Source organism: Haliotis cracherodii, unplaced genomic scaffold, assembly GCF_022045235.1.
Source record: "Haliotis cracherodii isolate W230 unplaced genomic scaffold, xgHalCrac1.p SCAF_3, whole genome shotgun sequence".
Classification (NCBI taxonomy): Eukaryota; Metazoa; Mollusca; class Gastropoda; order Lepetellida; family Haliotidae; genus Haliotis; species Haliotis cracherodii.
The window spans coordinates 29,463,337-29,479,047 of record NW_027266286.1 but is presented as its reverse complement, the minus strand read 5'-3'; the positions used below and the strand labels follow the sequence as shown (position 1 = coordinate 29,479,047).

The 15,711-nt window shown below is 39.7% G+C and overlaps 1 protein-coding gene across 1 annotated transcript; it reads left to right on the top strand.

Moving 5' to 3' along the window:
- Positions 1-5,792: 5,792 nt before the first annotated feature.
- LOC139475849 (organic cation transporter protein-like) lies at positions 5,793-14,294 on the top strand. The gene is made up of 10 exons (XM_071259053.1): positions 5,793-5,938; positions 6,315-6,552; positions 8,104-8,207; positions 8,998-9,152; positions 9,679-9,844; positions 10,472-10,675; positions 11,703-11,929; positions 13,397-13,578; positions 13,850-14,001; positions 14,225-14,294. The coding sequence occupies exons 1-10, from the start codon at positions 5,793-5,795 to the stop codon at positions 14,292-14,294; spliced, it is 1,644 nt and encodes a 547-aa protein (XP_071115154.1).
- Positions 14,295-15,711: the final 1,417 nt, after the last annotated feature.

Sequence of the window (15,711 nt, the reverse complement as noted above, 5' to 3'; positions counted from 1 at the left end):
AACTTTCATAGCGGTTACATTTCGTGCATAAACTTAACAATGACTCTGTGGTTGTTTTTAATCGAGTTTTCTGTACATTTAGATTATGTCTTAAACAACGGAATTTACATAAAGCTGAAAGAAGATCTCTGTCACATGCTAAAGATGAATAAACATCAAGGAAAGAAGAATTGGTGATTTTGCAATGGCAGTTTTGGAATTCCATATCTTTGGATATAACCATGAAGCATTTCACATCGCCGCAACCCAGAGACAACCACACATATGAAAACCCAGATTGAAACAATAATTGTTTCATATAAGAAACCCAGTTAGTTTGAGCATATGGAAACAGGCATAAGGATATCTTGTTTCGTTTAATCTAAGGAGTCGACGCCAGTACTTTAAAAACGTCTCTAATAGTGTTAACACAATGATGTTCTTTCCAGCTCTCCTAGAACTGCATTTGTTGATGTTCTTTTACCAACGGAAAGAACACTTTCAAAGAAATTACTCTGAACCCTTTCAATGCTTTTTTTTTGGCACATCCCCAAATTTCTGAGCCATATAAAACATCAGGAGCAATCTTTGAATGAAATATTTTAGCAGAAGTAGAAAATGGGGGAGATGGGATTTTCTTTATCATATTTAACACAGGAAAAGTCGCTTGTCCAAACAAGCCTTGAAGAGCAAAGTAAACCAAGGTATTTGAAATATGAGACAACTTCAATTTGCGAACCTTTATAGAACCATTTGTCAGTTTTCCTCAGATAACCACCCTTTCTAACAAGAGTCATCAGAAAGATGACATTCCCCCGGCAGCTGTCTGTACAGTAACCACTAGTAAATGTGCAATTCTGTATGTAATGATTCAACAGTTGAATGTTCTTTAAGAAGCATACATTGTTTACCCACTGAATGGTTTTCGAATTCTGGCCTGGAAACGAACCCGTTCCCCAATGGAGTCTAGGTCCAACTTCTTTCCATAAAAATTGTAAAAAATAAAAATTCGTATTTTTTTTTTATCAAAAGGCACCACTTCAGCATGTGCCTGATAGCTTTGCCAAGTTTCGATCAAATACACTGAATGCTTTTCGAATTCTGCCCCGGAAACGAACTCCATCCCCAATTGAGTCTATGTCCAACTTCATTCCATAAAAATTGAAAAAAATAAAAATTAGAAAACTCCCAAAATATCAAAAGGCACCACTTCAGTATGTGCCTGATAGCTTTGCCAAGTTTCGATCAAATACACTGAATGCTTTTCGAATTCTGCCCCGGAAACGAACCCCATCCTCAATTAAGTCTATGTCCAACTTCTTTCCATAAAAATTGAAAAAAATAAAAATTAGAAAAATCCCAAAATATCAAAAGGCACCACTTCAGTATGTGCCTGATAGCTTTGCCAAGTTTCGATCAAATATACTGAATGCTTTACGAATTCTGCCCGGAAACGAACCCCATCCCCAATTGAGTCTATGACCAACTTCATTCAATAAATATTGTAAAAAATAAAAATTCGTAAAAAAATAATAATATCAACAGTTGAATGTTCATTAAGAAACAAACATTGTTTACCCACTGAATGGTTTTCGAATTCTGGCCCGGAAACGAACCCGTTCCCCAATGGAGTCTAGGTCCAACTTCTTTCCATACAAATTGTAAAAAATAAAAATTCGTAAAAAAAAAATAAATATCAAAAGGCACCACTTCAGTATGTGCCTGATAGCTTTGCCAAGTTTCGATCAAATACACTGAATGCTTTTCGAATTCTGCCCCGGAAACGAACCCCATCCCCAATTGAGTCTATGTCCAACTTCATTCCATAAAAATTGAAAAAAAATAAAAATTAGAAAACTCCCAAAATATCAAAAGGCACCACTTCAGTATGTGCCTGATACATTTGCCAAGTTTCGATCAAATACACTGAATGCTTTTCGAATTCTGCCCCGGATTGCGGACGGACAGACAGACTGGCTGATCGCTATATCCCCCCGGGGGAGGGGGAGTTCTAAGATATTTCTGACTATATAGGGATTGAAGAACAAAAAAATGATGAGCGGTGGAATAATCAATTCTAAATCCCGCTTATGCGTCGTGTAGCATATCATTACCTTCAACGCAGTTTCGTATTCTCAGTTCCAGGACTGAAGTGAAAATTTTACCAACAATATTTAAAAGGGAAATACCCCTGTAATTGTCCGAATTTCGAGCGTCACCATTTTTTATACAGTGGGACAGTCAGTTCTATAGTCCACTCAATCCCATTAAAATCAGATCTCAGTTCTTGCTGCCGCTAAACAAAGATCTGAGGACATCCCATTACGGGTCACGTCAGAACGACTGTCAGTACCAGGTGCTTCACCAGACTTTAAACTTCTAATGGTTGCCCCTTATTTCATCGTCAGTAATTGCTTTGGACAGTTTATCTGTATCTGTATTACAATAGTCACAGTTATCATAATCATGTTTGATAATAAACTCTTTCACATTTATAATCACCATGTGATTCTGCATCTTTGATATTTAGCAATTTTCTGAAGTGCATGCATTTGTACCAATCAGAACTTGATACACTGCTGTGAAAACTGTCAGAGCACTGTAAGGATTTATCTTTCTCCAGAACACTTTACAGTTGTTTGACTGTACAGCAGATTCAATCTCGTGTACGACAGACATTTTAAAAGATTTTTTCTTTTCATAACACAATTTATAGTATATCTTCTTTGCTGTCAGGTAATTTTCTAAATGGTCTCCAGATATGTAAATTTTTATAAAATCTAAACACATATGTTTCTTTCTCTTGGCACATAAACATTCAGAGTCAAACCAAGGAGGTTGTCTCACTCTATCATTTGATGTATTTCTATTGATAACTTTAAAGTGATCGACAGCATATTGGAGTAATTCGACAATTTTAGCAGTCGATGCATTTACATTCGTATGTACAACATCAAGAAAATCATTTAATTTAACTATATGACTCCGCATATCAGAGTTAAATCAACTTTTAAACTCTTCGTTACCGTAATAATGCCATAGAACTTGAGTAATGTTTCAGAATGAAGATCACTCTGCCTGTGATATGGCGCACTGTGGGAAATACATGGAAGTGTTAGCTGACATGAAGCTGGTAGATGATCAGAATCTGGCCTTGAGTGAACAGCTTGATCTATGATACATTGGAATATGTTTGATGATGCGATAAAGTAGTCTACCAAGCTAGTACCTCTATTACTGACACATGTAAAACTCCGCTCTTTGTCACTAACTGATCTCCCATTGACAATATGTATACAGAAGCTTTTACATAATTCGAAGTTCTGATAATACCATCCAGTTGTTTAACGCCGCACTCAGCAATATTCCAGCTATATGACGGCTGTCTGTAAATAATCGAGTCTGGACCAGACAATCCAGTGATTGATAGCATGAGCATTGATCCACGCAATTGGGATCGATGACATGCATCAATCAAGTCAGCGAGCCTGACCATTCAATCCCGTTAGTCACCTTTTACGACAAGCATAGTCGCCTTTTATAGCAAGCATGGGTAGCTGAAGACCTATTCTACCCCGGAATTCTCACTATTTAGAGCTTTATACATTGATCTAAATATGAAACAGATCTCAATGGTCTCTTTTATTTCTATTTAACGAAGGTAAATGCGAATTCTATGTGAATATGCTTTTTGACAATTATAGAACGATAGCGGCTAAAACTTTTTGGCCACATTCTCTTGTTTTGATTTTGCTAATCCTAGCAGAAATTCCTATTCATATGCATAAAGAAACATATTTTCAAGAAGTGAAGCATAATTGGCGTTGTGCCCATTGATGACTTCTTGCCAAAATGTCTTGCCCCCAAATTTCACATTGATGTTGTCGATGATAAACTGCTTTCATTTTCGACTACTTGTCCTGGACATCTAAAGATATAAATGTAACTATATCTATGGTCACCACGTTTAGTAACAAAAGCCTCATGGATCAAGGAATTATGTTTTCCCGTTAGTTTGGTGTGTGGGATAGCAGTGTAAGTTTTGACAGAATTGAATTTGGTTCTTTTCTAAGATTGCAAAAAATCAATGAAATCCTTGGACTTTCTGTGAATATACAGTCTAACCAGCCTGACCGTGAATAGAAAAACCTTTCCAAGAAATCTCTGCCCAAAACAGAGTCGATTGTACGCTTCCGATGATATCACGAGCATGTGATTATGAATCACTATCAAATAGGTGTTAGCGAAAACTAACCACTATATACCTTGGTAAATATGGTCCTTCAAGGGGACAGTCTTTAGATGTAGACAAATTGTGCTGGTATGTTATAATTGGGCAGAGTTTGGCTTTACCAGTGTGTCACTATATCTTTAGTGGATAGAGAATCTGCCCATGGTATTACCAGTATGTCGATACAGAGGCAGACCCGATTACAAGTACAATTTGTCTCGGACGTGACTTATATAGAGCTATAATGATTGGCTACTTTTCCACCCGTGTTTGGCATACCTTAACGTGTTTAATTAGTCACATGAAAAAGTGTGCAGGCGTCAGCAATAGACGTGCATGGATATTCAACATCAAGCCGATGCCGCATTTTGATTGCAAGGGACGTCACTTCATGTGGACAAATGATGGTATAATGCATTTGTTGCGCTCTCACTGCTCCTCCTTGGGTGTATTGAGGTTGAAGTGCTCTGAGTAGGTATGTGTAAATCACTTAGTTTTGAATTATCTTATTAAAACTGTTAATAATTAATTGGTTTTTTTTGTTATAATGTAGCAATCGTCGGCGTAGAACCACACTGAGTTTCAAACACATAACATTACCCATGTGGGGAATAGAACACTTAACTGAGGAAGCTGTACCTCTTAGCTCATTTTATCACATATTTGATGTTTATATTAAGTGAAAATATCTTAAGTTCTCGATATCATATCCCTAAATGAACTGTACTGGTGCTCAGTCAACACTCTTTTTAAACTTATGTATGGTATCCGAGACATCTAAGCTAAATCAATAAATTTGCTTTTTTCGGCACAAATTTACATTTCAAATTATTAATGGTCATGTAGTTGATTCTTACCCAAGTCTTCATTGAAGCAATGTATTTGTACATATAATTACCTGCCACAGATTACTTTTTACAAACTGTTGCAGGAATGAATGATGGTTTAATAGACTTAATCAAATTTAACAACTGTTCTTTCAATTTTCAATCACATAAAACACAAAACTAGGTATATCTTCTTTTGTCCCTCAGTTCATTCCTTATAGTCTGATGCAATTCCCTAATTTGACTTATACCATAATTATGTTCCCTTATTTTTTTAGGTGAACAATTGTTTTGCCTTTGTATTTGTTTGTGACGGGCGCCTTTTGCGGGGCAGGATATATACGCTCACATTTTTCACCCGGTATCATAACTATTTGATAGTTATTCAGAAACATATGCTCACGGTATGGTCGGAATCGTACTGAAGACTGTAATGTGCACTACCTGGAATAGTGCTAAATAATATTATCTCACACACACACACACACACACACACACACACACACACACACACACACACACACACGCACGCACGCACGCACGCACGCACGCACGCGCACACACACACACACACACACACACACAAAGATAACTTGTTCAGTTTTCGTTGTCAGGTTTTGTATGGCCAACTCACGATTCAACATATCCAAGACGGCACATACATGTAAGTGCATTGTATGCTCTCTTCATTGAAAGACGGTACTCTACAAGCCTCGTCAATATCTTCTGGAAGGAATTCACCTGTCATCTAAGTGATGAAGTTCGATGACTTGCTTGTGACATTGGGGGAGTTTGGACCTTCCCAGAAACGTCTGTACATACTGCTCAGTCTTCCGGCTATCCAGACTTCAGCTATTAGTATGGGTATCTTCGTGTTTCTATTCGCTGTGCCAGAGCATAGGTAAGTCCTGCAATAGCTGAATAACAGCAACGTTGCCTTTGATACATTTCTTTATCGGAAAAGCAACAAGGTCAAACAAACGCGACGGCGGGGCGGTGGGGTAGCTTAGTAGTTAAAGTGTTAGTTCATCACGCTAAAGGCCGTGGTTCGATTCTGTTGGTACAATATGTGAAACCCATTTCTGGCATCGTTTTGCTAGACTATTGCTAAAATCGGCATACAACATACTCACATCGATTAAAAAAACTCTTCTTCAACCTGAACACAGGAATTCTAGCGATTCCAGTTAGCGACTACCATATATCTTGTCCATACTAGATAAGAATGTACAGAAAATTGGCCCTTGTTGGAAACATTACCTGAATCTGAGTTGCAGGTGCGCCATTCCCGGATTGAACAATGATACCTTCAACATTCAGAACCAGGCTCATGCCGCTCTTATCAACGTGACCATACCCTACGCAAAGGGTAGCAATGGGGATTTGGAGTACTCGCCCTGCTTAGTTTTCCAAACCTCTACGAGTGCCTCATCAGGTTATATGCATAACAACACCGAGACATGCCATAAGTGGATATATGACCAAACGGTCTACCAGTCAACTGCTGCTCAATCTGTAAGTTATCTTTAGATAGATCCCATACTCATACCTCACCTATTACCCGAGCAATTATGACAATGGTAAAATACCTTTACCCACATTCCGCAATCGACCGCCTCTGTGGTCTGGCGGAGGGACGACGGCTCGATCCCCTGACCACGACATGCCAAAAGACGTTACAAGATGGTATTTGTTACCGTGACTGGCGCTTTGTTGGTTGGTTGGTTGGTTTGTTGTTTAACGCCGCACTCAGCAATATTCCAGCTATATGACGGCGGCCTGTAAATAATCGTGTCTGGACCAGACAATCCAGTGATTGATATCATGAGCATCGATCTACGCAATTGGGATCGATGACATGCATCAACCAAGTCAGCGAGCCTGACCACTCGATCCCGTTAGTCGCTTTTTACGACAAGCATAGTCGCCTTTTACAGCAAGCATGGGTTGCTGAAGACCTATTCTACCCTGGAATCTTCATGTGTCGCCTGGCGCTTGGCATAACGGGATTATACCAAGAACTGGTCGACACGAAATCAGTATAATGTGTCTGAGTGGGGTATCCATATAAAACTGTGGCATGATACCTCAGTGTGATAACACTATAAAATGTGCATAAGTCAGGACTAGCACAAACAACCACACACACGCGCGTGCATGAATGTCGTTACATCTGTATAGTGCAATAATCTTGCAACAAAATCCATTTTTGCTCCACCTCAAATACTATAATCCCCAACTTAATACTAGTATGTATTAGAAAAGATCTATATATCATTTGATCTTTTTTCCTGATTATTATAATTGATGAATTGATTGCTATTAATGATGTAATATCTTGAGATCATGACAAGTCTGTGTCTTGGTTATTTGTTTAAGAGAAAACACACGTTCTTCTACCATATTCAAAGTGTCACCTTAAATCTGCGTTGATCAGTGTTTGTCATTTTTTTTGTGAACGAATCTGGTAACAATTCCAAAATAACATCAACAGAAATGAAGATGGAGTTTATTCTAGAGGGATCTGATGAATTGCCTGGACGTAATATTACGAGAGAAACGTTATACATACGAAATCAATGAAAGGCCTTGACCATTCTCTTAATACATTCATTTTCCTAGTTCGCCACATTATTAATTCTCCAATGATTATCTCGTGCATATTTGTAAGGCATATTACCCCCGTGGTAAAGCTTAAGTGAAGGTATGAACAGATCGCTGCGATAAATATTTGTAATCCAACGTCGACAGAAATGTATTCTCTAAAGTATAGAAGTGTGTGATGTTACACGACTTGGTTGACAGCATGTCAACGTACCCCGACGGTGTGGATCATTGCTCACGATCAGTCACTGTTTCATCTGGTCCAGACGCGATTACTTACGGACTACCACATACAGCTGGATCATTGCTGAGTGTGACGGAAAACAACAAACTACATGGATGTCTTTCCATCAGCGGGACGTGATGGAAGACAGTTTCAGATCCCACGAAACCATAACTTACATGAACGCGATTTGGTACCAGTAGGATTAAGATGTTTACTGTCAGTTGTCTTATATTTAGATGGACCTTGTGTGCGACCGGAAGTTGTATGTAAGTCACGCCAAGATGGCCGCGTTTGTTGGACAACTGATTGGGGTACTCATCAGCGGACCACTCTCGGATATGTAAGTTTGTTTGTTTGTTGTTTGTTTATTATTTGTTAGCGTGTTGTTTAACGCCGCCTTAATCACTATAGCAGTTATTTGACGGCGACAGATTGAAAATCTCAATATGAAGAATAAAACGGACATTGTTCGTTTTGTTTTGTTTATTTGTTGTTTGACGACTTCAGCAGCCGGCGATATTCAAGCTTTATACAAACCAGTCGTTGATAGTTTGAGCAACTACCAACACAGGAGCAAGCAAGGCATCGATATTGATAAAAAAAGATAACCGGTTCCTACGACAGTCATTGTATATTTGGGGTCTGTGTTGTTGAACATTTACCAACGGGATAACGTAACTTTGCTTCATATAAAATTCAATAAAAATATATTTACTCAGAATCTTTCAATACATATTCATGAAGACATATCCTCGACTTTCAGGTCGTGATTCACAATTGGCACGTGCATGTTCGTGCGTGGCGCACAATTTGGATGTTTGCGTGTTTGTTGGGAGCATAATACTCACATATGTGGATTTTGAATGTGAACAGCACACAATGATTGTTTAGCTATCTGGTGCTCCTAAAACACTTTTGTTTAACCCTAAATAAAGCTTACGCAATGCCACAGCTTGCTGAAAATCAACGCCAATGCGCCGTGGGTATGCTGCAAACAGGCATGGCGCAAAAATCGAAGTTGGCAGACATTTAATGTTCATCGAAACACTATATCATCTCCTTGGAGGCGTCAACTACAGCAGATGTTAGCTAGGATGGGATGCATACCCAAGTATATATGTGTGTTGCAGGTTTGGTCGGCGGAAGGTGATCCTCGTCGCCATGTTTATTGGTATCCTCCACAGCATTTGTCTCCCCTGGGTCACCAATTTCTACCTGTTCCTGGCAATAATACTCGTCATCACAGCCAGCTTCAACACACAGTACCTCACTACCTTTGTATTTAGTACGTTGTTCAGTTCCTCATATTAGCATATACTGTGACACCTGGTTAACTCGAACCACCTCATATTAGCATATACAGTGACACCTGGTTAATTAGAACCACCTCGTTAAAGGACGCCATCGAGCGATATAAGTGGGAAGGAAGACCTGAAGTAACACGTGACATTTGACATTTGTTCTGCTTTCTGCATATGGCACGACTAAACAGTTGTATGTATCGAAAAAACATTGATATTAAATGTAGCATGTAAGCCTCGTTTGGGGATTAATCAGTGGGTGAAATGAGCTTTTGATGGTTGCTTTTTGGAGGCGATGTAACCCTTTTATCCTGGAGGTCTTCGTATCGGCACTATAGATTTCAAGGATGTTTTTTTTATGTTGACAGTTTGTGAGTATTTATGTCCTATGCAACAATATGTACACCAAGTAATTGTAGATGTTGTGTTCGTACAGCGCATTGATGACATTTTGTATGGTATAAGGAAGTATGAACAACATGTTTGTAACTAGTGTAGCTTTCTCCTTAGGCATGGAGATTGTAGGCCCGTCCAAACGGATGTTGGTGGGTGTGGCCAAGAATCTGTTCTGGAGTGCGGGAAACGCGATTGTTGCTCTGTCCGTCTACTTGCTCCGAGATTGGAAGATCCGACAGCTTGTCGTCAGCATCCCGGGCGTCATGTTCGTCTACCTATAGTAAGGAGGTCATCATCTGCACTTTCACCATCTACCGTGTGCTGAGTTGCGGCCCTTGGGCACGCCAGAATCCTGTTATCATGGGTGCGAAACCCGGCTCGCCCTGATAATGTTTCTAGGATTGTCAGTGTGCGTGGGTTTCACCAAAGTGCTACACGTCCGAGACCAGCATCACTTCCACAGCATTTCCTCCCACATCTAGCTGACATGCCGTGACATAACTGAATACTGTTCAAAGCTGCGTTAAACTAAGCTCACTACCTACTTCGTCCCTCACAGTCATTTACTCAATACCGTAGGCTTAAAACATATATGGTTTATCCTTATTTACAAAATGAATAGCACATTGTGGGAGAAGAAAATCAAGCTCAGAGCTAAAGTGTTGTGGGACATAAATGTTTGACACTTTGTTTATGAAGTCATATCAAGGATTAACACCCAAAATCAGTAAATCCTAAGACTGAGAGAAACAAATCTGTACAGCCAGGTGCATCGCCATAGAAGACAGGGCACTCAATGAAAGGTTAAGACATTAATTGTATGATGCATTGTTGGTAAGTAGTGTGTAAGTTCAGGCAATATAGTATCTCCACCTTAAGAAGAGTCTCTCTGTTTATGGTGCTGTAGTTTCCTCCCGGAATCCCCACGATGGCTGTACAGTAGAGGGAGAGTTGAGGAAGCTAACAAAATGGTGATGAAGATGGCAAAGGCGAACAAGGTCAAACTGTTAGAGCATTTCACTTACGCAAACAATGATACAGATCAACAATTCTGGGAGTTACTGAAATCCCCCATTATGGTGAAGCGAATACTCATCATACTCTACGCTTGGTAAGTGTCATTAGTGTAATGCACGATGATTCACTGTAAAATGCAATCAATAACTACCCCACGATGAACACGCCAGTTTAGATGGTTATACTAGGGCTCGCGTGTGACATGATGATATTTTATAGACATTTCACTTGGAGATAAACATTCTTTGTTTTCCAATTTGAAGTGATTAAAAAAAATAATTTTAGAAGATTTAATCAGAAATTTCATTTTGACCCCAAGGCGTTACAATTTCAATCAATCTAATATTATGTAAACACACGCAAATTTTACAACACATGTCAATCTACGACATTGTAAAGTACAAAGGTTATCAGTCATTTCAAGCGCATTGACATCACTCTGGAATGCTAACACGTTACCCTTGAATGGATCGTCATGATACACATAATACATCTCTCCTGGTTATTATAATGTGGAAATAGAACATCGACAAAACCGCAATATCGGTAGTTGATATTGGGGAAGGGGGGGTCACTCTAATTACTCTATCTCCGTTGTTTTCGGATTTGCGGATGACGTCAAACTGCACGTTGTTGTTGGTCACTCTCATTCGATAAAAAAAAAGTTCTGCAAAAATCGTTTCATTTAATTTCGATAGGCAACAGTAATGCTTTTTACATACAACAAATCAATCAAAGCATAAAGTCGTAGAATAATGTGAACGGGAAAGTTACGTGTAAACGTGAATCAAACTCAATGAACTATATATTGCGGGAACTTGTCCCATAAAAGTAATAGTTCATGAATATTAATGCGCCCACGGCCTAGTTTGCAATGTGTGTACAAGCTCGAGCCTATAGAGCTCTGTTGTAGTTCCAGTCATGTAAATAGAAGTTCATAAAGACATGTTTTGGACGCACTTCATATTCTCTACAAGTGCGTTTAGTTTCGAATGTAGGCTCCCTTACTTTATAACCGATATCTAATAACGACTTTCTTGGTGAAAACCATAAATGAAGTGGACAGACTCGAATTTGATTCAGTCAGGGGCTGAAATAAATACAGTGTATTTTTATTTAAGGTTTGCCATAGGAATGGGGTTTTATGGCCTCAGCATGAACGTCACCAACCTCTCTGGCAACGTCTACCTCAACTTCTTCCTGTTTGTCCTGTTAGAAGCATGCGCCTACGTCATCTGTCTTCTGCTTATGGGGCGCATTGGGCGGAAGACGATGCTGTGTGCTTCCATGCTAACGGCAGGAGCAACGTGTATTCTCACATTTGTCCCTTTCTTGGCCATGGATGAACGTAAGATACCATTCAGTCTCATAAATCACCTTTCGGTAAATATGTTTTACATGTAATATATGGTATATTCGTGTGAACTAACACAGCGATCAGCATGTCCGTCTGAACTATAAGTATTTTCTCTTTTTCGAATCATGTCCAAAAAACTTCGAAACTTTGCATTTATGTCAACGAGGTAGTGAACTCGTTAACTTCGAAGAAAGGAAATGTCGTGTTTGTCACAACGCGTTAACCATGCTTAGGATTTTATGGAAGCAGGTTGGACAGTTCGACTTATATTAAGTTGTTAGTTGCCTATTTCCAAACGTTATCGACCTGTGAAGATTCCGGGGTAGAATAAGTCTTCAGCAACCCATGCTTGCTGTAAAAGGCGTCTATGCTTGTCGTAAAAGGCGACTAACGGGATCGGGTGGTCAGGCTCGCTAACTTGGTTGATGCATGTCATCGATCCCAATTGCGTGGATCGATGCTCATGTTATTAATCACTGGATTGTCTGGTCATATTGCTGAGTGCGGAGTTAAACAACAAACCAACAAACCAAACGTTACCATTGCCTATGTATTCACGAGACTTTGTGTCAATAATGTCATGCCCTAGTGTCGTATCATGTTACAATTCCGATGTCCACCTTCAAACATAATACCTCACAACTTGAGGATTATAGATGAAGATGGTGATGATGATGATGATGTTTGTTGTTTAACGCCGCACTCAGCAATATTCCAGCTGTGTGCGGCGGTCTGTAAATAATCGAGTCTGGACCAGACAATCCAGTGATTGACATCATGAGCATCGATCCACGCAATTGTGATACGATGACATGCATCAACCAAGTCAGCAAACCTGACCACCCGATCCCGTTAGTCGCCTCTTACGACAAGTATGGGTTGCTGAAGATCAATTCTACCCCGGATCCTCACGGGTCTGAGGATAATAGGGAAGACCACATATATTCGGTACTCAAAGTAGTTTGAATGTACCATCACGATGATTGTGTGATCTGACATCATACGTATCATACGTGGAACTTCCACTCGTCAACCACTTGTCCAGATGGTGGCCCCAATGTCGTAGTGACATATCAGATTGCCAAAATCGACAACATCCCCTCTCCCAATCCAAACACCAGTGCAAAATACTTGTTTTTCAGTTGCGAACGAATTCGAAGCAGGCATCAATTAATATTCTGCAATATCTTACTAAGAAATATTTTTCAACCTTTTCCCTGACGTATTTCAGGGTCAGAATAGGTCACAGGTACATGACCCTGCATATTGTATCAGCCGTGGTGGTCAGATTCGGAGACTGCATGTCACCATAACCCGATTGCATGGATCTTCGGTCTTCTGTCAGCAACTAGTTACATGACCCAGACTGACCATTTACTGTGCGTCATGATATAGCTGCAATATTGCTGACTTTGGCGTCGTTCACTCACAGATTCACTCGTTAACTCATACTTCCAGCTAACAAATGGATCATCAACAGCTTGGCGTGTCTAGGCAACACTTGTGTGTCAGCCGGCTTCGCCTCCGTGTACGTCTTCACGGCAGAGTTGCTGCCAACCACATCGAGAAACTTTGGCATGGCCATGAGTTCTGTGTTTTGTAGAATTGGTAGTTTATCATCACCGTACATAAATGATCTGGTGAGTATGTAACCCCTCCCGTCTCATTGTTTCTATATAAAATGTGTTGAGTTGTATTCGTTAGATGCCCGGAAAATCATTCTGAAATCAGCGGTGTATACCGGTGGCTCCAAATGTTAAAATGTCCTCTCATAGGAACAGAAGACTGTCGGGCTTCGAATCCATTTAGCAACGTTTTACAACCAGTCAGGATGGCGGTACACAGTGTAGTGCTTAATGTTTAATTGTAAATGAAGCATGACTGAACTAAGCATGCGTTTGCCTTCTTCAGACTATGCACATCAGTGGCAGATACAGTCAGATACTACCCATGTTGGTATTTGGAGGAGTGACGGCACTATCAGGACTTCTGGTTCTTCTTCTTCCCGAAACGAAAAGTACGACACTACCGGAAACAATTAAAGAAGCAGAAGAACTCGGAACGTGAGTAAACATGATATGGATGGATAATGCATGTGAAAATATCATAATATCCAGACAGTTTGCGTTGAAATATGAACTACTAACTTAACCTGGCCCAAAAGGATTACCCTTTTAGTTAAGTATGGAGTGTGTGGGTGAATTGTTTACTAAATTTTGAACTATAATTCAGATTTTCTGGTCAAGACTCGATTATTCATTAGCCATAGAGCTATTTCGCCCACAGGGCTGCCCATGACGATGGTACAACACGTGGACAAGACACGATTCTCCTGGACAGGAAAGATGACTGCTAATCCCCTTGAGCTGGGTTGATGCCAACATAGCGTGAAAACGTTATGGATCTATACGTTCTTAAAGTCATCTATATAGATGTATAATTAGTACTATGATGCTTAGAATAATACATGCGTTAGCTCAAGTTGCAGATGTTTCAGTAAAATAATGCGCATGGATGTATTAGTCATTTAGTTTTAACATGTATTAAAAGTATTACAATATTGATTTCTTTAAATTTTAGTACATTTAGAGCAGGTGCCCATTATCATTCCGTTGCTGGTTGTTCCTGTGTGCCATATGTTCGCATTAAATCTGACCTTGAGTGTAGCGTTTCTCTCATAGAATATATATTATCATAATGTTCATTTCAGCATTATTAAAATGCATTGAGATAATAATGTAAAAAACTACATCTGGTCGGAATGAGAAAGTGCTCTTCAGTATTATATCAAACAAGTGTGTGTTCTAGTGTGTGCTAGATGTCCAAATGTCGAGATGTCTGTGGCTAGATGTCCCGTCTAACAGACCGCCTCAGTGATCTAGTGGCTAGAGCGTCTGCACGAAGAGCGGTGGGTTTTTAGTGTAAGTAGTTCATAAAGTGGCATATATTGGCCACGATATATGGATGACAATGAGCTGGGTTCAACACTGCTTTGAACAGTATTTCAGTTACATTAAGGCATGTCAGTTTGGTGTTGAAATGAGGCTGAAGTGATGAGGGTAAAAGACTTTACAACTTCTGTAAAGGCATGAGCATAGGCCTGATGGTGCAGACAAATCGAGAACCTCCCGCATATGATAATGATGCCTGCATCTGTACTATACAGACACATGTGTCAAAGATATAACTTACAACAGAGACTTATACAAGATACTCCATGGCACGTATGCCACTCTCTTTTCTGATTAACAAGATTCGTTTCATGAAAAGATATGTCCAAAAGATGACCAACCATTTAAAGTTTTGGGGATCTGTGATTTTTGGGGGGTGAAATATGGGTCAGGCAATTGTCACGACATTCATATTTCTTCTTTGTAACCTCTGGGTCAGTTGACGGCTCTAATTTATTCACATCATGTGTGTCCTTTCTTTGTCGCTGAAGGTTGTGTGTGTAGATCACATGGAACTTCACCTTGTACATGCAGATGGTTTATTACCTAATCTAAATGCCATTTTTAACATTAAAAACAGACCCAGACACCTTTGGGAACGTCGTCTATGTACAATGTCTAGACAGTGCAAGATGCAATGAGGCAGTGACTTGGATTTAACGCCTCTTTGAACAGTATTCAAGTTATATCATGGCGTGTTAGCTTGATGTGGAAGGAAAGCCCAAAGAGATGGAGGTCTTAGACGTATTCCACTTTGGTGAAACCCACGACCACGAGTATGGTGCAGACAAACCTAGAAAAATAGTCTGGGCGAACCGGGAT

What these genes read in the sequence shown, in the direction of transcription:
- LOC139475849 (XM_071259053.1), top strand. Translation starts at nt 5,793, where the DNA reads ATGAAGTTCGATGACTTGCTTGTGACATTGGGGGAGTTTGGACCTTCC. An exon ending in TTCGCTGTGCCAGAGCATAG is followed by an intron (nt 5,939 to 6,314) that starts GTAAGTCCTGCA and finishes TCTGAGTTGCAG; the next exon opens with GTGCGCCATTCCCGGATTGA. An exon ending in CCTCACTACCTTTGTATTTA is followed by an intron (nt 9,153 to 9,678) that starts GTACGTTGTTCA and finishes CTTTCTCCTTAG; the next exon opens with GCATGGAGATTGTAGGCCCG.